Raw genomic sequence first — 22063 nt, 5'->3', positions numbered from 1 at the left:
ACATAAAAATTCTATAGTTAAAAGCAGAAATATTAAGAATATCCTTTTCAGATCACAATGCAATAAAAATTATATTTAATAAGATACCACAGAAACAGATTAAAAACTAATTGGAGATTAAATAACCTAATCTTAAAGAACGAGTGAGTTAAAGAACAAATCATAAAAACAATCAATAATTCCATTAAGGAGGACAATAATGAGTTTCCCTTTCTAAATGCTCACAAAGCTTTCCTTTAATAATGTTTTGGACCTTTGCTATGAGTCAAAGTAAAGCAGACTGGCCTATAGTTGAAAGAATCAGTTTGCTTCCCTTTGCTGTTTTACGGTTTTGGTTTTGCATTTGATTTTATTGTGTGGATTAAAATGTTCATTTTTGAATATGAAACAGACCTCTGCACTTAGAGATCTATGTAAACTCAAGAATTGACACTGTTTATCTGATGCAAGGCAAAACACATCTGGGGAGATTTGGGTAAGTAATTAGGTCACTGTAGCAAACAAGTCACCGTGTTTTGTGCCAAATGGGGCTGATGAGCCCCACATGGCAACACAATATAGGTGATTCAAACACTGGGCATTTCATTGCCTCAGACACTATATATCGTATTTGGTCTGGTTATACCACCCCATTCATGAATATAACATCTACATATCCGACCATATTCAACTTAAGTCCCAGGAAGCTTTGAGATTAGGTCCTCAATTAGTAGTAAGAAACACCCAAAACTTCTTGGACCAGAGATACATCAGACCATATCTTCTCATGTGCTGGATACCAAACAGGGCTAGTGGTGACAAAGATCATATTTGCTGGCCAAGAACCATCCAGCAGAATGATCCCGTCTATAGGATCTGTACTTGTGACTCTTAAATCTTTGCCCTCATGACTCAGAAGTCTTCCCACTCTGTATCTTCCCTTACCTCCTAGGGCCTTCTCACACTGGAACATCCCCCTACCAAGTCATCTTCCTTCTTATATTGGAAGCTATTTCTGGTGCTTCCATTTTGGGGATAGGCCCAGACTTTATTCCTCTCTCACCTGTGCTACTCCAAACTTCACCACCATGCCCTGCACCACAGGTATCTTCTTTCTTTTCAGCTCCCTTTTATATGCCATCTTTGCACATTAGAATGTAAGCTCCTTGAGGGCAGACTTTATGCTTGTATTTGTATCCCAGCTCTTAGGCTTTTAGCACAGTTCCTGAAACTCTTAATAAATGTATATTGGCTGTAGGACCCAGCAAATGCATTATTAATTTTGACAATCCTACTGCCTCCTATTACCTTAGAAGAAGAGAAAATGGAAGTGGGGCAGTTGGGAGGAATGCTCTTGTAGGAAAAACAAATGCACAAGAAAACTTGATTAAATTTCTGGCACTTATTATGCAGATGAAACAATAGGCGACCTACTCTCTTTGGCAGCTTGAAAATAACTTTTAGGATTCTGTTGTTGACCCACATAGACAGACAGATTGTTTGTTTCCTTTTCTAAGACTGACATACTTCCCTTGAATTTAGATACATTTGCCAGAGCACTTAAACATTCACTGCTAACATGGACAAAAATGTACAGGACATGTAGAGAGTAGAATGAATACGTTAAACCAACACACTGACAATAAAGTCTTTATAAAAATATTTAGGTCAAAGGTAAGTGTATTGTATGGGGATGAGACAAGAATGCCAGGTTGAGGCCCCAAACACTCACTTTTCATTAGTGAAATCAAAATTGGAGATGTTTATCTGCCAACACGACATGAATAGCATCATGGTTGCATATGAGGGGCACCCAGTACAACAAGAAACACAGAGAGATCTTAATAAACTGACTTGGAATTATATCACAGCTTCATCCCCAGACCACCTATTAACATTTTGCTCTGTAATAAGGCCAAAGAAATATAGTTTACCTTCTCGTACAGAGGAAGAGAAGAGCTGTGTATTGGATTTAAATATATTTGATTCCTGGGCACTCAGTTTTCCTGAGATAGAATGAATGGATCTGGGATCTATGAAGGTGCTCAGATTACTCACCTGTGTTATACAGAGGAATAATTGTTTGGTGTGTTTGTATTAAGTAGCGATAAACAAGCCACCAATGATATTACAACAAACACATTCAGCCCGATTGGCTTCCCAACAATCACTGAACACACATCTCCCTGAAACAAAGCGCCCAGTTGGAAGTGGCTCTCACAAAGTAAAGGTCTAGATGAAAGGCTGGTCAATTTGTAAAGTAAATGAACTGTCACCCTTTGACTTTTGGTCAAAAGTTTTGCAGAGCTCTAAACAGCCTGTCAGCAAAATTTTCGAGCAGTGCTGAGAAGACCAGCGGGACTAGCATTGCCTCCAGGAATAATGCCCACTGTAGATGACATTCTAGAGCACATTGGGGAATTTAACTTCTTCCAGAAACAAACCTTTTTTATTTTGTCCCTAATTTCTGCCACCTTCACCCCCATCTATGTGGGGATTGTTTTCCTGGGCTTCACCCCAGATCACCGCTGCCTGAACCCTGGAGTTTCAGAGCTAAGCAAACGATGTGGCTGGAGTTTGGAAGAGGAGCTGAATTACACAGTGCCAGGCCTGGGGTTACCAGGAGACGCTTTTATCAGCCAGTGCCGGAGATATGACGTGGACTGGAATCAGACAGCCCTCAGCTGCACGGACCCTTTTGCCAATTTTACCAGCAACGGGAGCCACATCCCTCTTACCACCTGTCAGGATGGCTGGGTATACGACACTCCAGGCTCCTCCATTGTCACTGAGGTAAGTCTTAGCCAATTCCTCAAGAGCTTGCTAAATGAGACACATGGACTGTGTGTTGGACGTAAATATATTCAATTCCTGGGCACTCAATTCACTGAAGTACAATGAATACATCTGGGCTATGTGAAGGTGCTCAAATTACTCACCTGTGATATACAGAGGAATAATTGTTTGGTGTGCTTGTATTGAGTTGTGACAAATTAGTTATGAACGATACTACAACAAATGCATTGAGCCCAATTAGCTTGTTTGGGACATTTCCAAGAGTCATTGAACACACATCTCCCTAGAACAAAGTGCCTAGTTGGAAGTAGCTCTCACGGAGTTAAGGTAAATAAAAGGCTAGAAATGGAACCAAATGACCGATGATGTGTTTTCTTAAGATAAAAGCTAACAGCTCATCTTTTTTTTTTTTTTGGAGAGGCAATCAGAGTTAAGTAAATTGCCCAGGGTCACATAGCTAGTCTGAGGCCAGATTTGAACTCAGGTCCTCCTGACTCCAGGGCTAATGGCTCATCTTGATGCACCTAGACGTATTTGTTTCTGGAACCCAGGCACTCTGGAACAGCTTTAATTGTTAGAAAATATTTTTCTTGACATCTTTGCAACTTCTACAAGTTGATTCTAGTTCTACCCAATAGGATCCAACAGAACATGTCAAATCCCGTTTTTGTACAACAATCCTTAAAATATTTGAAGTTAACTTTCAAATCTCCCTATGAGCTTGCTGACCTCACAAGGTCCTTTCAATTCAAAGATTCTACCATACTCTTATGCTTTAAGCTGCTGGCTATTGTGTTGATATCGTGCAGACTTGCTGGATAAGTCACATATCTCTATCACATTCAAAGACAAATTCAAGATAATTTCCTTATCTTGAAAAAGATATAGGTTGGATTAGATGGATTCTAAGGTCGTTTCCACCTCTGAGGCTCTGATCCCTGAAGATAGAATGTGACTGTTACATAGAAATAACCAGGCAAATAAAACTAACCAAAAACAGTTGCTAGAGCAGGTTTCAATTGCAAATTTCCAGTTGTCTTAAGAAAAGCGTGAAGAAAGAAAGCCTCTAGTTTATTGCCTTTAAGCCATACCAATTCAAATTCACAAATGTTGAGTACACACTTGCTATAAGTTCAGCACTATATGAAATGCTCAATCCCTCTAGTATTAGTGGTGAGATTTCTTTTTCATTGTCTTCTAACTTAAGATGTATCTCTGCAGTTTAACCTGGTATGTGCCAATTCATGGAAACTGGACCTGTTTCAATCGATTGTGAATGTCGGATTTTTTATTGGCTCTGTGGGCATCGGTTACATAGCAGACAGGTATGTCTTCAATACCATAGGATTTAAATATGCATTCTGAAATAGAACCTCTTAAGAAGAATTGATGGTCCTGTTCTTTTGGAGAAACTGAATCTATGATTTCATTGGTGTAAGGAATTCTTTGGGAAAAAACTCCTCTGAAACTCACCATCTTCCATTATAAGTCTAAAAATACGCAAGTGAGTGATCTGCAACACTGGGGTTGAGTGACTTGCCCAGGGTCACACAGTCAGTGTCTGAATCAGAGTTAGGACTTGAACTTAACCCATGTTGGATAAGGGTGATTCTCTATTCATTAAAGATTCTTTTGGACTTTTTTGTGGTTCTCTTGGATTTCCAAGGGCCCCATTGAGTTAGGAAGGAGGAAATAAAGACAAGCGAAAAAAAAGAAAAGAAAAAACATTCACTATACCAAACATTTTTATTTTTGTCTTTATGTCTACTCCTTGGATTTCATGTTTTCCCTGAGTACGTAGTAGTCTAACTACAAAATCATGGCCAAGTAAAAACACTTCACATTTTCCTGAGTTTAACACATTCCTTTTATAGCAAAGCATAGTGGAAATAGCATTAATCATTGAGTCAGAAGACCTAGATCAAATCCCATTTCTGATTCTTTGAGGATGTTCAACACTGGGGAGGTCAATTAAAGTCTCAGAGCTAAGCTTTTGCAACTGTAAAGTGGAGTTGATAACATTTGTACTACCTTTCCTACCAGGTTGTTGTGAGATAAATATTTTATAAGTTTTTAGGTGCTAGGTCAATGTAAGTTATTATAAGCAAAGTTATCTTCCCTTAATTGTCTTGAGAATAATAACAGATATCTCTCCTAGAAGAGTGGGGGCAAAGAGAGTTGTGTTTTAAGCATTAGGGAGCTCTTCCTGCCATGGCTTTATTCCTTTTCACCAGCTCGCTAGCCTCCATGGTTCTTCCCCTCTCTCTACTCAACTTTCCACCCAGATAGCTTGGACCCACTCATAGCCTCTAATAGACTCCCTGGGCATCCAAAGTGGCCCTGTGGGCCAGATTCACATTGGATATGTGATAGAATCTAGGTTAAAGAGTGAGAGGAAAACATTCTCTGCCTCCTCTAGGAAAACTAAGAATCTGATTATCATAATTTCAACATCAGTCTGGAAGGTATGAAAAGGTCCCCCCTCAGAAGAGAAGCAAAATGAATGGTACTATTAGGCAGGATCCCACAGGCTCTAATGACCTTTTGGATCTAAGAGAGCAGGCTATAAACGGAAGAGAGCATTATTTCCCTCTTCAATTATGTATCATCTTGGAACTATAGGATAATGGTGATGGAAGTATACTGGCAGCAAGGAGGTTGGGTCAGCCATTTCTTTCTATCTTTCTTTCTCTTTCTTTCTTTTCTTCTTCTTCTTCTTCTTTTTCTTCTTCTTCTTTTGCATATTCCAAGTGGAATAGCACACAGAATTTTGTTTCATATATCCACAAAATTTTCATATGATCATATTTTCAAAGGGTGCCTGTTTTGACCAAGATTCTTAGTTCATGAGTGTGCTTGCATTTCTAAAACATTTCGTGCTGTCCTCATGTTGCCCTCTGACCCCATGTACTGCCCTCACCTGACTCTGTCCTTCCCAGAAGCATCAGAGTATTTGCCTGGTTTCCCATTCCCTATTGTAAAAGGTAATCTTACAGCACAATTCCTGCCGAAATATTCACAGGTGACAGGGCTTAATGTGTTACTTCCCTCAGAGATACTTACAATTTAACAGAGGACTGACTAAAAAGGAACCAACATGGTGAGGAAGAGCGGGAGGTAATTTTAGCAAAGAGCATTCATATCACGTCATAATAGTATTGCCTGTGTGCCCATTCTGGCTCTGTTCACTCGGGTGTTCAAAGAAGATAGTGAATTATATATGACTTTTAATCTTAAGGGATAATAGAAGACAAATTTGGAAGGTCATTACAAGGTCATTACCTCCTGCATCATTAGGGACCCATTAACATTTCAAGATCCAGAATCCAACAATGAGAGTCTGGGCTTCCAACGGCCTATTCACCAATTAATTAATTTCTTGCTTGCTAACAGACAAGGCCAGTCTCACAACTACCTCCCCCCTACTTCTCTATCAGCAAAAGGGAAGTGAATGTTAAATCATCAACATGATATGTTCCTGTTTGCCCCTCAGCTTAGTTAATAGACTACTTAGAGGCCATCAGATATAAATGAGTTAACAATTCTCATAACCCATGAATAGTATAGGACAATTTGTATGTTCCTGAACCACAAGCCCAAGCAAATTATCTATTTACATACATAACTTCAGTATGCATTTTTGCTTGAATTCATTTTCTCTCTCCCTCCCTCCCTCTTTCCCTCTGGTGATCTATTACTTATTACACTGTTTGACTCATCATTTTAAACCAGATCTCAACATGGGATCAGAGGCTCCAAGAGTTTGTATGGGGGGAAATACTGCATCTTTATTTTCACCAACCTCTAACTGAAATTTAGCATTTCCTTCCATTATAAATATAAGCAACAAACCACAGTGGTATTAGTTCTCACCAGACTGTCAAAGGGATCCATGACCCACAAAAAGTTAAAAACTCTTGCCTTAAACAATGGCTTATTAGAATAGGAATAAAGACTAGATCGGTGATTTCACCGGTGTAGGAGATGTCCCTGATGAGGAAATTCCCATTACCAATGCGGTTAGCACCTTTTCTGTAACTTCTAGTCTCTTAGATAGATTAAGTAACTGGCCCAAGGTCACTCAGCTAGTCTGTGTCCAAGGTAGGACTTGAATCCAGGTTTTTCCACCTTTGAGCCCAGTGTTCTACCCATTAGACTTTATCTTTAAATTCTCTCCCACCCCATCTCCAGCAGAGTGCGTTACATATAAAGCAGGCCCTTCATAAGCATTTGTTGAATTCAACTAAATTGAATCCTTCCCCTAACAGTTTTGGGAATTCTATTTTCTTTTCTTGTAAACTTCCTAACAAATGCTTGTAGGTCATTTCTATCCCCACTCCATCCCCTTTTCCTGTTTTGGGGAAAGCTGATCTAAAACAGTAGGATTTTTCATGTTCTTTTTTGGTTTTTCATATTCTTTTTGCCACATCTATGCCATTTTCTAACTTAACCAAGTCATACAGTTAAGGCCAATCTGAAGGAATCTGATTTTTATATGACAAAATTTCATGTAAACTCTTTTGTAGAGAAGTTTGCTAGTCTTTCATCCATTTCTCTAAAAGATTAGGATTTCTCTAAAAAAAAGAAATGGGATTATAGAGCCTCCTAGAGCTGGATGAGATCTCAGGTTATGCAGTTCAATATGTGATTCAATCCCCTCATTTTACAGATAAGAAAAGTGAGGCCCAGGAATGTGAAGTGATTTGCTCTAGATCACAACCATTTTCTGGACCTACCTAATACCAACAAAAAAAAAAAGGTGAGAAGTTGTATTCCTGAGTCATAGATTTCTTGCTTTAACTTAATCTATGTTAGTAATGACTCAGACTGTGTTATCAGGGTGAGATCCAGTTGTATTCAACTGATCTGACCCACCTGTGAATGAAATCATCAACAGGTGTGTTTCTCAAGCTTCTCAAAGGCAAGAATGTTAGGATTTGGCACATAGTAGGAGCTTAATAAGTCTTGTTGATTGTGATGAAAGGCCTAATAGCAAATGGTAGGAACAGAAACTGCCCAATAGTAGGAATAGAAACTGCCCATTTAAATGAAAAGGGGCAGCTAGGTGGCACAATGGATAGAGTACTGGCTTGGAGTCTGGAAGACCTGGGTTCAGATCTAGCCTCAGACACTTACTAGTTATGTGACCCTGGGCAAGTCAACTTAAACCTGTCTTCCTCAGTTTCCTCATCTGTAAAATGAGCTGGAGAAGGAAGTAGCAAACCACTCCAGTATCTTTGTCAAGAAAACATCAAAAGGGGTCATTATAAAGAGTTACCATAATGAAAAATGACTAAATTAAAAGTCCTCTGTGTAATTTTCATTTGCACAGTGGGTGGTCTTCTCATTTGCGAAGGAACACTTCTAGACATATGAAGTTAATAAACAGCAGTAATTAGCCCAGCCCAAGGCCCTTTTTTTTTTTATGGAGATGCCCTTAAGTCCAGTTTGTTTTCCTGTTCAGCTCTGTAATTCCATTCCCTAAATCTTTGACCCTAGGTTGAGCAGGGATTAAACTAGGACTCTGGGTTCTGATATTACCTGGCACATAGAAGAGAAGTTTTTGGTTTCAGAAACTCTAAAAGATTGTTATGGAGTTGTAATCTGTGTCTGTAAAGGGAAGTATATTATGAAAAATAGATCATGTCATATCTATTGTATGGAAATGGCTTGAGATTCCTAATGTCAATATGGCCCTTATTATATAATTTAGTTACTTCTCAAGCAAACACAGCACTATAGCAAGACAGGAATGGAGAGTTTATGAAGGTTGAAGAATTCCATCTCAAGTAGAATCATTCAAGGTCACAATGACATGGGGGAACTGCTCCTATCCCTACGTTCCATGCCTTGGAAGGCCTTTATGCCCACCAATGCCAGGCAGTGACTCAGGGAGAGTACAGAAGGAGAAAGCTTTGCCATCTGATAACTCAAACCAAAACAAAACCAAAACAACATAAACTTGGGCTTTTTTTTTCAAGACCAGAACTGTAAGTTCATCCATGTATGGAACTCCCAGTGAGGAAACTCCTTTCACCAAAATAGTTAGTGACAGCTCTGCAAACTTTATTCTTAGAGGTTTGACTGGAAGCACGGAGTCAGTTCATGTCACAGGCCAGACTGGAAACTAGGTCTTCCTGCCTCTGAGCCCAGCTCTCCACCTACTATATCACACTGCCTTTTTTATAATCATAGAAAGAGTCCCCACCTTTCTCCACCACTATGAAGGCAGAGCCAGTCTCCCTTTACGCACATACACCTTGAAGCTGTTTTGTGGCTCTGTTTTTTTTTCCTTTTAAAGTGTCCCTTGCTGTTCATATCTTCCTGAGTTCAAATCTAGCCTCAGATGTTAGCTGTGTGACCCTGCTTGCCTCAGCTTCCTCATCTGCTTGCCTCAGTTTCCTCATCTGTAAAAAGAGCTGGAGAAGGAAATAGCAAACCACTCCAATATATTTGTCAAGAAAACCCCAAATGGGATCACAAAGAGTCAGACACAACTGAAAAATGACAACAATAACTGTTGTTCATGTTACCTTGATTTCATTTCTGGAAGAACATTCAGGATTTAGGGACCTGTAATATGACTTGCCCTAGAAGCCTCAGATCTCTCTTAGTGAGAGTACTTATTTAGGGCCTGGTTCTCAGGACTGGGACAGAATTAAAATTAATTTTACTGTATTAACTGTCCCACAAGGAGTTGGGGCAGGGGCAAATGGTATAAACTAACTAGCAAATGAGCTCATATAAGTAAAGAGCACTATTTAAGTACAAGCTATTATTGAGGAAAAAGATATAATAATTGTGACTACTACTAGACAGTAGAATGGCTGAAGATTTATAACCTACAGATCTTAAAGAATAAAATACAAATCTTTATTTTATGGAAATAATTTAGATATAATTCTTCTTAGAGACAGCAGGATAAACCAGATCACTCTGTCTCAAAGTCTTGATCAGCTTTGGAGTTTTGGGGTTTTTTAATCGGCAACAAATACAAATATTTTAAATATACAAAGAAAAATGGGATTTTATACGAAAACGGGTGAACTACTAAATGAAGTTTTAAAAAGAAATATACTTTATTAAATTTTTCAAGGTCATAACAAAATTCCTCTGTCTGACCTCTTTTTTTGTGTGCGTATGAGGCATTTGGGGTTAAACGACTTGCCCAGGGTCACACATCTATTAAGAGTCAAGTGTCTGGTCTGAGACCAGATTTGAACTCAGGTCCTCCTGACTCCAGGGCTGGTGCTCTACCCATTGTGCCACTTAGCTGCCCCAAGCCTCTTCTTACCTTTCCAATTTTCTTCCACCTTCTTGTAATCCAGTGACACCTTCTTTGCTGTTCCTCACACATAACATTTCATCCTCAGGTTCCAGTCACTTTCACTGGCTGTCTCCCCATGCCTGGAACTCTCTTCCTTCTCATCTCTGCTTCCTGGCTTCCCTAACTTCCTTTAAATATCAGCCAAAGTTCTACCTTCTGCCAGAAGCCCTTCTTCAATCCTTTTTAATCTTAGTGCTTTCCTTCTGAGATAATTTCCAATTTGTGCTGTATATATCTTATTTGTATACAAGTGTTTGTATATTATCACTGTCCCTCCTTCCCCATTAAACTATGAGCTCCTTGAAAGCAAGAACTGTTTTTTTCCTCTTCTTTGGATCTCCAATGCTTAGCACAGTGCCTAGCACAGGGGTGGGGAACCTGCGGCCTCGAGGCCTCTTGTGGCCTTCTAAGTCCTCAAGTGTGGCCCTTTGACTGAATCCAAACTTCATAGAACAAAACCCCTAAATAAGAGGATTTGTTCTGTAAAACTTGGACTCAGTCAAAAGGCCACTACCCAGGAACTAGAGAGCAATAAGTAGCCTCAAGGCCACAGGCCTGGCCTAGCACAGAGTAAGTGCTTAATAAATGTTTATTCCCTTGGTTCAACTATCCCTTTCTGAGTTTCTTTTTGTCTTCTGTTCCTTTAAAAAAAATTTTATTGGTGTGTTTTTGGTCTTATTTTAGCATATTTATCACTGTCTTCTAACTCAGCATCTCCTGCCTGCAAATAGAAGCCTTCTTTTGTAACAAATACACATAGTCTAGCAAAACAAAACAACACATTGGTGATATCTGAAAAGATTTATCTGATTCAGAGAAACATGGAAAGATTTGTATGAACTGATGCAGATTGAAAGGAGCAGAATCAGAACAACCTACATAATGACCATGATAATAATATAAAGAATAAATGGTTCTCTAAAAGTCAGAAGAGGTGTTAGGTTTATTTACACAGTAGGCTGTCCTCTTACTTCCAATAAGCACATGGTTTTTGAGCTCCCATGTTGGTCCAGGCGCTGTGCTCAGTATTTAGAGACATATAGATGGATAGATAGATAGATAGATAGATAGACAGATAGATAGATAGATATACATGTATATACATACATACATACAAACATGCAAGTGTCTATGTACACATGTACAAACACATGCATGTATATATACACATGCAAAGATAAGTAAAAGTAGTCCTTGACCTCAAGAACCCTACTTATAAGCCACTTAGAGAAGAGATAACTCTCTGAAAAGCAAAGTTCCCAGTCTAAGGGGATTGACTGTGTGATATAAAATTGTAGGATATAGAATAAAATTTATAACCCATTTTCTCCCTGGGACAAACATACCACACCATGTTAAAAAATAGCATTGGGAGAGAATCAAGGATGACTGATGTATTTAGGTCTCCATTTTCCCTGAATACTAAAGAATAGAGTTTTGGACTTAGAGTCAGGAAGATGGTTTCAAATTCTCTCTCTGACATCACAAACAAGTCACTTATTCTGTCTTTACCTCAATTTCCTTATCTGTAAAATGGACATAATAGCATCTATATAACAGCCCTACTTTACAGGATTGTTCCAGGGTGCCAATGAGATAATGAATGGACAGTTCTCTGCAAACCAGAAAAGTGCTCAATAAATATTGGCTATTAGTCTTTTCTTTACTAGTGGGTTTAGAGAAAATGGTCTCAGCACAGAACAAATCTTTTTATTAAGGGGGTTTGTTCTGTGAAGTTTGGATTTAGTCAAAGGGCAGCACTTGAGGACCTAGAGGGCCACATGTGGCCTCCAGGTGGCAGGTTCCCTCCCCTTAAGTCGATTCTTGCCCTAATTCACCTTGAGTGCCATAACTCTGACAGACCAATATACACCAGTAGAATATTTCACTTGATAATCTGAAAGAATCAAGTCCCACCCTCATCATATCTGAGAAACTACAGAATCACAGAATCTGCATTAGAAGGGACCTCAGATTTCAACTAGTCATTCCCCAAATCTGAGCAAGAATTCCCCTGCATCTTCCCAGAAAAGTAATCATCAAGTCTTTGCTTTGAAGGCTTCCAGGAATGAGGAATTCACTTTCTCCCATGGGATTTTGCTTTTGAATACTTTTAATTGTTAGCAAGTTCTTTCTGTGTGAAGCTGAAATCTGCCTTTCTCTCCTTCTACTACATTCATTTCTTAAGAAAGAGAGAAAATAACTATAGAAAAAGTTAAGGAGAAAAGTGATACTAAAAACATCACCAGGCTCTTGTACATTGGTTTCCTTACTTCCAAAAAGACAACAGGCCTTCTGTGTCTTGGCAAAGGCTATTTGGGTAAATTGGATTTCTGGAAACTTCATTTTATTTTCAAATATTCCTTGGTATGTGGTAAAGAATGTTTCTGCAGAAAAAATAAAACCATAAAAACTAAATGCTGGGAAATTGTAATGATCAAGCTTTGCCCCTAAAGAAGAAATCCGAAAATACACGTCTTTTTGCAGAGCTGGGGGCCTACGAGTGTGAAACAATACAGATAACAGCAGATATTTTTGATGTTGGTTAGTTTTGCTGAATTTTTCCCCCTCTTTTTTACTCTTTGTCATAAGCAGAAGTGTGCTGGAACCTGCTCAAACCAGAGTGATTGTTAAATTTTAAGTGTACGAATTTACAACTTGGAAATTGGTAAAACTACAATTCCGGACTTGGTTTATTATTTTGTTGATGGTCTAGACTTAAGACAGTGATGGAAAAAATGTTAATACTGTAGTTTAAACTTTTAAAATGTGGCCTACATACAATCGTACCTCCCCCCCCCCCAACCTGTTGTTAAATATTTACCAGCCCACTTCTGATTGGGAGAGATTGGGAGTAAGGCAAGGGGGAAATAAGGGAGAGTGATAAATGTAGGTGATTGAAAAAACAAAAGATGTCAAAAATGTATTTTAAAAACGAAAATCACTTCTAAAAGGGAAAAAAAGACTTTATGTAGCATTGCTCAATTTTCGGGGAGAATTTGGGTCATTAGGTTAGTAATACGGGTTGTGGCTGGTGTTATTGTTCACCTTTTGTTTTTGAAGAGGACCAATAACATCAGGAGGATGATGTCTTGACTTGTAAGTGAATTGGATTTAAGTGAGGCAGCACTGTACAAAGTCATCAGCCTCACTCCTCCAAAGTCATCAAAATCCAGTGGCAAGACAAAGGTCGAGATGGCTGGCAATGGTCCAAGATACAGTGGGTGACTTTGGCCTTTCTAAATTAACGTTTTTCTCAGTATTCGTGGAAAAACTCTTGAATAGATGATATTCATTCAGGAAGTCCCCTGCTTCTTTAAATAATAATTAACCAGCATCATTTCTTAAGCTTCTTCAATATTTTTCATAGCCTAATTCTGCCTTCTCAATGTGTCTGTTTCTTGCCAGGTTTGGTCGTAAGCTGAGCCTTTTAATTACAATTCTCATAACTGGTGTTTCGGGAGTACTCATGGCCCTTTCTCCAAGCTACACCTGGATGTTAATCTTCCGATTTATCCAAGGACTGGTCAGCAAGTCTGGGTGGTTGATAGGCTACATCCTGTGTAAGAATGCATGTGATTACAGCTGTGGGAGTAGGAAAAACATGACCTTCAAAAATAAAACTGGAAGGGTGGGAGGGAGTGTTGGAAGAACCTAAAATGAAGAATGGTTATATCTTGACTGATCACAAAGAAACAAAAATCTTTCTAATTTCTAAATAATTGCTTTTTTCCCACCTGGAAGAAAAATTATTTCTTCCAAGCTCTCTCGACCAATTTCTGTATTCTTTCTATAAAGAAAAATTCCATACACATTGAGGAGGTAAATGAGAGAAAAGATCATCACTCCTTAAGCTTGTCTTGATAAACATCCGTTTTATTATTGAAGCCCTTTGGAATTTTTGTACTTGGTTTCCCAGAGTGTTACATTTGTGAAGAATTTAGCCTACTGTGCCCATTCGAAGAGAAAATAGTAGGAAAACAGGAACCCCTGGCTGTTATTCAACTCTGAACTAGAAGGCTATATTTGTAAATCTCTGTATTTATTTGGCAATGAGTCAAGTGGAGAGAGAGTTTGCCTTGGACACTGGGAGGCAGGTTCAACTCCCATCTCTGACAAATATTGACTTTGCGACCACCTGAACAAGTCATTTAACTTCTCTAAGTGTCCCAGGCAACTCTCTCAAGACTGTAAGTTGTTGAGAAGGTGCCAACCTACATAGGTAGATGGAGTTTCTCACTGGGTACTCCTTATACCAATGAAATCACAGATGCAGTCCCTATCCCTATATTTATTTCTCCACATAAAATATTTTCTGATAAACTCAATTATCCCTCAAATTACAGACAGAGAAACTGAGAACAACAGAATTCAAGATTACATAACCAGCTACTTATAGTGCCAGGAGTAGAAATAATATTTTGTTTGTTGTTCAGTCATTTAGTTGTGTCTGACTCCTTGTGACCTCACAGACCATATTATGCCAGGTCCTTCTATCATTCACTATTATACCGTGCCCTAAAAACTTGGGTCATGTTCACTCTCCAGTCAGAGCAAGAAAAGCTTAAATAGTTGAATCCCAAAAGCAGCAACGTTTTGATTCTTCCAGGAAAATTAAAAAAAAAAAATCCCACTGTCCCAACCTAAGAATTATGTGTTCTCAGAGAGAAAGCCAGCCAGTTTATGAGAATTTACTGCCAATATTAAATTAGAAATTAAGTAAATTTATTTTAGCATTAATTCTTGTGAATTCCCCTCAACATTTCATGCCCCTTAGCTGCATTAAAGTAGTTTCTGCATGGTACAAACTTTTGGATATTACATAATCTTATAAATTACTACAACCTGGAAAAATGAAGTTGGTTAATCCTCCTACAATAGCCCGGTGTGTGTGTGTGTGTGTGTGTGTGTGTGTGTGTGTGTATATATATATATATATACACACACACACACATATATATACATATACATATACACACATAGTATATATTGTATGTGTGCATATGTATATGTGTATATGTGTATGTGTATATGTGTATAGTATATATGTATGTGTATAGTATATGTGTATATATACGTATGTGTGTATATGTATATTGTGTGTATGTGCATACATACACACACATACCTGGTCATATTGATGATGAAAATTGTGCTGAGGAGACCTTGCAAGGTGAAGGGAAGGCATTTGGTTTTGTATTTCATCCTTAATATTGAGGAGCCAGTAGTATAAATTTAAATTTTAAGTTCCCAAGTAAAGTTTCAAAAGAATAACCCCTCCTCTGCCTTCAATCCATCACTTTTTGGAAACACCCATTCTGTGAATGTTGGGAGACAGAAAACTCTCCCTCAAAGGAGAGTTGCCACCATCATCATTCTCATGCCATCATTTATTTTTAAATTCTGTCTATCTAATGGCTTGTTCTCCATTGCACATAAATAAATATGCCCATGTCTCACCTGTCCTGAAAAAACCCTGGCTTGATCCTTCTACCCTTGCAATCTTTATCTCTTATCTCTACTCTTTATCTCTTTTGCCCTTTGTGGCTAAACTCCTTGAAAAGGCTGTCTAGGATAGATGCATCCACTTTCTCTCCTCCGACTCTCTTCTTAACTCACTATACTCTGAATTCTGATTTTATCATTCCACTAAAACCTCTCTCTCCAAAGTAACCAATGATTTCTTGCCAAATCCAATTGCCTTTTCTCAGTCCTCATCCTTCTCCATCTCTCTGCAGCCTTTGACACTTAATGGCCTTCTTCTCCTTGATCCTATCTTCTCTCTAGGTTTTAGGGGCACCCTCTCTCCTGGTTCTCCTCCTACTTATCTGATTACTCCTTCCTAGTATTCTTTGCTGGATCCTTCTCCAGATGAAAGGCTTTAACCATAGGTATCCCTCAGGATTCTGTCCTGAGTCCTCTTCTCCCTCTATTCTACTTCACTTGGCTCAAGCCTGGATTATTGCGATGGCCTGCTGCTGAGTCTGCCTACCACAAGTCTGTGCCCATTTCAATCCATCCTCCATTCAGCCACCAAAATTACTTTCCTAAAGTGCAAGTCCAACTATGTCACCCTCAATAAACTCCAGTGGTTCCTTATTTGCCTCCAGGATCAAATATAAAATGCTCCATTTGGCATTCAAAGCTCTTCATATCCTAACCCCCTCCTACTTTCCAGTCTTTCTGCAACTTACTTCCCTCTCCTCCTCTTCAATTTAGTGACACCGGCCTCCTGGCTGTTCCATGAACAAAATGTGACCCCTCTTGATCCAGTAACCTACTCCCTCATCAACTCTCTCTATTGCCCTCCCTGGCTTCCTGTAAGTCCCAGTTAAAATCCCGTCTTGCTATAGAAGACGTTCCTAACCTCTTTTAATTCTAGTGCCTTTCCTCTCAACTATCTCCTACTTACCCTGTATATACCTTGCTTTGTATGTATTTGCTTGCCCTTTGTCTCCCCCATTAGACTGTGAGCTCTTTAAGGGCAGGGACTGTCTTTTGCCTCTTTTTATATCCCCAGAATTTAGCACAGTGCCTGGCACATAGTATATGCTTAATAAATGTTTCTTGACTGACTGATTAAGATTCCTTAACACAGTAGGGACTTATGGAGATGGTATATTAGTCAAAAAAAAATGAAAACTTCATTTGGGAGATAATTAGAAGTAATTTACCAAAACTTTAATAGTGGAATTTAATTCGGTTTGCAGATGGTTGCATCTTGAAATGTGTTAGAGCGACAAATTTCCAAATTAAAATTAGGTTTTAAAAAAAGTTTCTGTAGCTTATTGAATATCTATCTGGAATAGTTATTTCAGTTTGTTTTTAGTTTTAAGGCCACTATGCCTAATTCCATGTGTAGTGTGGGGTAGTGGATAAATAGCCAGCCTCCAATCCAAGAAGCACTGGGTTCAAACCCTACTTCTATCACATTCTGGCTATGTTACTTTGGTCAAATCACTCAGTCAATGCTAAATGGCTGTCTTAGCCAGGGGTGTGACCTTTTCACTGAATCTAATTTGGGCCTCCCTTGAGGGCCTAGAGAGCCACATGTGGCCTCGATGCAGCAGATTCCCCACCCCTGGGTAAACCTAAAAGCTGTAGAGAAATTCTGCTATCATCTGGTAGGAATTTCCTCATCTAGGAAGTTTTCTATAGACCAATGAAATCACAGGTCTCAGCTCTATCCCTACAGAAACATAAATCTGAACCCCATGGATTTAAATTTTGTATTCCCTTAGACATAGATTTACCTCTGTGGTACTTTCAAAGGAAAAAAAAAAGGAAGGAGGTGAGGGAGATGTGCCAAATATAATCATGGTAAAAGAAATGCTCCACTAATTTAAAAGAACTGCTTTTGAGTACTTAGATACAAACTATGTATATGCTAATTTTTTTTTTTTTAACCAGACCTGTGGATTTTATTCAGGTATAAGGAATTCCCAGTGAGAAATCTTCCTCTTCCAAAACAGAAGAGCATTTGCTTTACAATTTATGAGGGAGTTTCCTAGGGCAGAGGTGTCAAATATAAGTGCCGACAGAGCCTTGGGAGCCCAATGTAATTGGGAAATAGTTAACAGAATAAGTAAAAATACAATAGGACATAGTTAATGTTAATATGTGGTTTTCTAAGTCAATAGTGGCAGCTGAGTGGCCCCTAATTTCTATTTGGGTTTGACACCACAGGTCTAGGGCCACTGGACCCTAAATGGTTTCCACAGGGTTCCACAGTCAGTTAAGTGTTAGGCAGAGTGAACCCAAATGTTTTGGACTCAAACGCCAGCTCTATCCACTAGACAACACTGTGTTTTAATGCTCATTCTAAACTTCCTTATGTATTTAGGCACAACCTTGTTTTTTAGCCTACTGTAAGATATTGCATGTATTTAAAAGTAAGAAAATTAAATTTCTTTACAAAATTTATTTTCTATATTTCAAACTTTTCACTAATTCTGACTTGTGTTCTTGGAACCAGTTCACGGGAATTAGTGAAATGTCACAGTAGTTAGTGGAACAAGGATGATGAAACTGGACAGGGGTGTTCTGGCTCTATGGGGATGGACTAGTTCTGCAGTGGGTTTTCCATTCCCATCAGCCAGAGTTCTAAAGACCCAGCTCCATCATTCCTGTCATTTTAGGAAGAACCTAAATGCCAAAGAACGTCAAAGATTCAAGAGTCTCAAGTGATCTCATAAAGCTCTTAGAAAGGGAAAAATTTAGGGGGTGTTTGGGGAGTTCTATTTCTTTCATTATTAAAATGCGTCAGTGAGCCTTTGTCTCAGATCACCCTGGAAACTGGCCATTTGCTTTTGTTTTCTAGTGACTGAATTTGTCGGCCTGAAGTACCGGAGGACTGTGGGAATTTGTTACCAAATGGCTTTCACCGTGGGCCTCCTGATTCTGGCAGGGATTGCTTATGCTCTACCTTCTTGGAGATGGCTGCAGCTCACAGTTTCCCTGCCCTACTTCTGCTTCTTGCTCTACTATTGGTAAGACCCTCTGGGAATGCAAAGGAGGTCATTTTCATATTTTTCTCATATCATATCTGGTCCATATCATATCATTTCCAGCTCAGGAGCTCTGTGCTAGGAATGTGCTAAGACTATATTCTAATCCTGAGCTGCAGGAAGCCCCATTCCATGCTAGAAGACAAAAAGCATGCTGTTGGCTAATCATTTCCCTTGGGACTCTATGTTCTTTTACACAGTGATTCAAATGTTAGGTGTCTTAAGCTGAATAGCCGTAGCGGCTACGTTGTGGGGGGAGAGGACTGAAAATTGCTCCTAGCGACAGCAGTACAATCATGGTTGTGAACACTCCAGAAAGACTTCCCTCCCTCCTCTAACCACTCAACTATCTCCAATTCCTCTGCTTTTCCCTCCAGCATCTAGAATAGGGATTCTTAATCTGGGGTACACAGACCCCTACCCCCAAGGGATCCATGGATAGATTTCAGGATGTTCATGAACTTGGATGAGAAAAAAATACATTTTCACTTCCTTTATTCATGAATTTTAAAGAAAGTATTTTGAGAAGGAATCCATAGGCTTCACCAGATTGCTAAAGGTGTCCGTGACACATATACAAAGAGGCATGCTCAAGGGTTATCTCTTGAGAAGTTCTTAGAGAGACTCCAGGGGCATCAGATACTATTGGTTGTCCAGAGTAAATAAGGAAAGGAGATGGTAAGATCATCAGCCTAGCTCAGGTATCTTGGTCCCAACACTGGTCTTGATTTTCATAGCAGCTCCCCTGCACATAATTGCCTAACCTAAATTTGATTTTTCCACAACTGTGGGACCCCAGTTGTATATAAAAGAAGGCTCCTGATCATATAAAAAAAAGTAGAAAAATTCAAGCATTTTTCTTAATTAAAGAAAAATTTAGCTGGCCTCTGGAGTCATGAAAGCATGAGTTCAAATGTCACCACTGACACATACTTGGTCTCTAAGTAAGTCACTTAAGCTCCTACTCCCCTGAGGCAATTGCCTAAGACCACAAATTGCCAATATTTATGGATCTGCATCGATAAAGGGAGTGTGTGTGTGTGTGTGTGTGTGCACACTCGTGCTTGCTCACCTGCAAGCTTCCTGATGAAATCAGAGGACCAGGGAGTAACAACTTCAAATATCAGTGAAATAAGGCTGTTTCCCTAAATTTTCTCCACCCACATTTCACAGAGGGCACTGAACATCTGACTGGAATTTTGGCGTTAACACTAGAATTTTCCCCACACTCGGCCACCTGGGCAGTTTTCCATTCGGCATTGCTGGACCACAGTTCAGCGCTGTTTCCACTACAGCACATTCTCACTTCAAGTAGCCTCATTCTTCTCACTGAAACATCTCCTCCAATACTTACCTTTCTTCAGTTCTGCCGCCTTACCACCCTGACAGGCATCCCTATCCTTTGGGTGTGTCTCTCTTTCATATACCCTGGTGAATTAGTGAATCTACCTTCACCCCAGACTTAAATATCTCCTCAGATTCACCCCCAAACACACACAGAAGTTAAAATCAGAGATCTAGACCTGAAAGGGACCTTCAGAGATCATCTATTCCATCTACTGTCATTTTACTTTCAGATAAGGAAACTCAAGCCCAGGAACTTTTAAATGAATCGACCAAGGTCATACAGTAGTAGTTGTGGTTCAGTTGTGTCTGACTCTTCATGACCCTATTTGAAGTTTTCTTGGCAATTATACTGGAGTGTTTGCCATTTCCTTCTCCAGCTCATCTTACAGATGAGGAAACTGAGGCAAATTGGATTAAGTGACTTGTCCAGTATCACACAGCTACTAAATGTCTGAGGCTGAATTTAAACTCAGGTCCTTCAGACTCTAGGCCCCAGTGCTCTATCTACTACAGCATGGAGCTGCCCACATAATGGTAAGCTTCAGAGATACCATCATGCCATTTTTGCCTTCTATTTTCATATTGACATACACTTAATTGAAATTGCTTCACAAATTTATGCAGATCAGATTGTTCCAATGAATCAAGTGGTAAATAGATTTAAGACAGTCACTTGAGTGCTTGCACTTTTGATGGTGAGCAAGTAACCTCATCTTCCCATGAGCTAAGGATGGTATACCACTCAAGAATGTGATGTACTCCTGGATCCCACAGAACATTGTATTAGTAAGGTGAGAGGTTCTTTTGCTTCTGTGGAAAGTGTTCACACTTCAGGATTACAAGGTTCTGTAAGACTTCATACTAGTCTTTTCCTTTTGTTTAGCCTCTCTTCGTACACCTTTTTCCTACTTCCAACTACTCCTAATCCAACTCCCTTGGGTTTTCATCTTTAAAACTAACAAATAAATAAAAAACACTCAAATACGTATGTGTATTTGAGGTACTAAGGTGGAAAGAACACAAAATTTTGAGTCAGAGAACATAGCTATATGGGCCTCAACTTCCTTAACTGTAAAAATGAGGAAGTTGGATTATAGTCCTTCAAAGGTCCCTTCTGGCTCTAAATCTTTGACTCTCTGAGTTCAAGATGGTTCTCGTTGTTGTTTCTCAGTCATATCTGACTCTTCGTGACTCCATTTGGGGTTTTCTTGGCAGAGATCCTGGAGTGGTTGGTCATTTCCTTCTTCAGGTCATTTTACAGGTGAGGAAACTGAGGCAAACAGGGGCAAGTGACTTACAGCTAGTAAGTGTCTGAGGCCAGATTTGAACTCAGGTCTTCCTGAATCCAGGCCCAGCACTCTATTCACTGAGCCACCTGGCTGAGATATCTAAAGGCTATCCAATTTGAAAAGTGTAATAGGTAGGTCATGATGTGGAAATGGAACTCAAGAGAGAGACTGGGTTGGATATAGAGATCTTGTAGGAATCTGCATAAAGATAATAATCAAGTTCATAGAAACTGATAGTGATGATGATGTGAGAGTATGTGTGTGAGAGATAGAAAAGAGAAATAAGAAATGAGAGAGATCAAAGAGGAGAAAGAAAGAGAGAAAGGAGAGAGAGAAAGAAGAGAAAAGAGAAAGAAAAGAGGAGAGAGAAAGAGAGAGAAGAAGAAAGAAAGAGAAAGAAAGAACTGAACCTTTGGGTACATCCACAGTTAATGGGTATAACAGAGATGTAAATCCAGAAAAGGAGACCGAGAAAGAGTAGTCAGACAGGTAGCAGGAGAATTAGGGAGAGAGAACAGTATTACAAAATCCCAAAGAGCACTGGGGAGAAGAGGGTAGTCAGCAGTTTCAAATGCTGCCAAGAAGTGAAGAAGGATGAAAACAGGGGGAAAAGACTGTTAGATTTGGGAATTAGGTCACTGATAACTTTGGCAAGATCGGTTTCAGTTGAGTGATATAATTAGAAACCAGATTACACAAGGCTTAGAAAAGATTGAAAAGAGAAGAATGGAAGCACCAAGCTTTTTTCAAAGAGTTTAGCTTAAAAGCAAAGGAGACAAACATATTGTCAGCTAGCAGGTTTGGTAAGATACAGTAAG

At 39.2% G+C, this 22063-nt stretch overlaps 1 protein-coding gene across 1 annotated transcript in view; it reads left to right on the top strand.

Moving 5' to 3' along the window:
• The first annotated feature begins 2361 nt into the window (after window positions 1-2361).
• LOC114031497 (solute carrier family 22 member 2-like) overlaps window positions 2362-22063 on the top strand; it is a 42675-nt gene continuing 22973 nt past the window's right edge. The window contains exons 1-4 of the mRNA XM_027846596.1: window positions 2362-2772; window positions 3997-4100; window positions 13511-13665; window positions 18423-18591. Coding sequence (XP_027702397.1) covers window positions 2362-2772; window positions 3997-4100; window positions 13511-13665; window positions 18423-18591 — 839 coding nt within the window. The remainder of the gene's footprint in view (window positions 2773-3996; window positions 4101-13510; window positions 13666-18422; window positions 18592-22063) is intronic.

The sequence above is a fragment of the Vombatus ursinus genome, unplaced genomic scaffold, assembly GCF_900497805.2.
Source record: "Vombatus ursinus unplaced genomic scaffold, bare-nosed wombat genome assembly UNPS02015175.1, whole genome shotgun sequence".
In the NCBI taxonomy this organism is placed as follows: Eukaryota; Metazoa; Chordata; class Mammalia; order Diprotodontia; family Vombatidae; genus Vombatus; species Vombatus ursinus.
The sequence above is the reverse complement of the archived record's forward strand: the minus strand, read 5'-3'. Positions and strand labels throughout refer to the sequence as shown.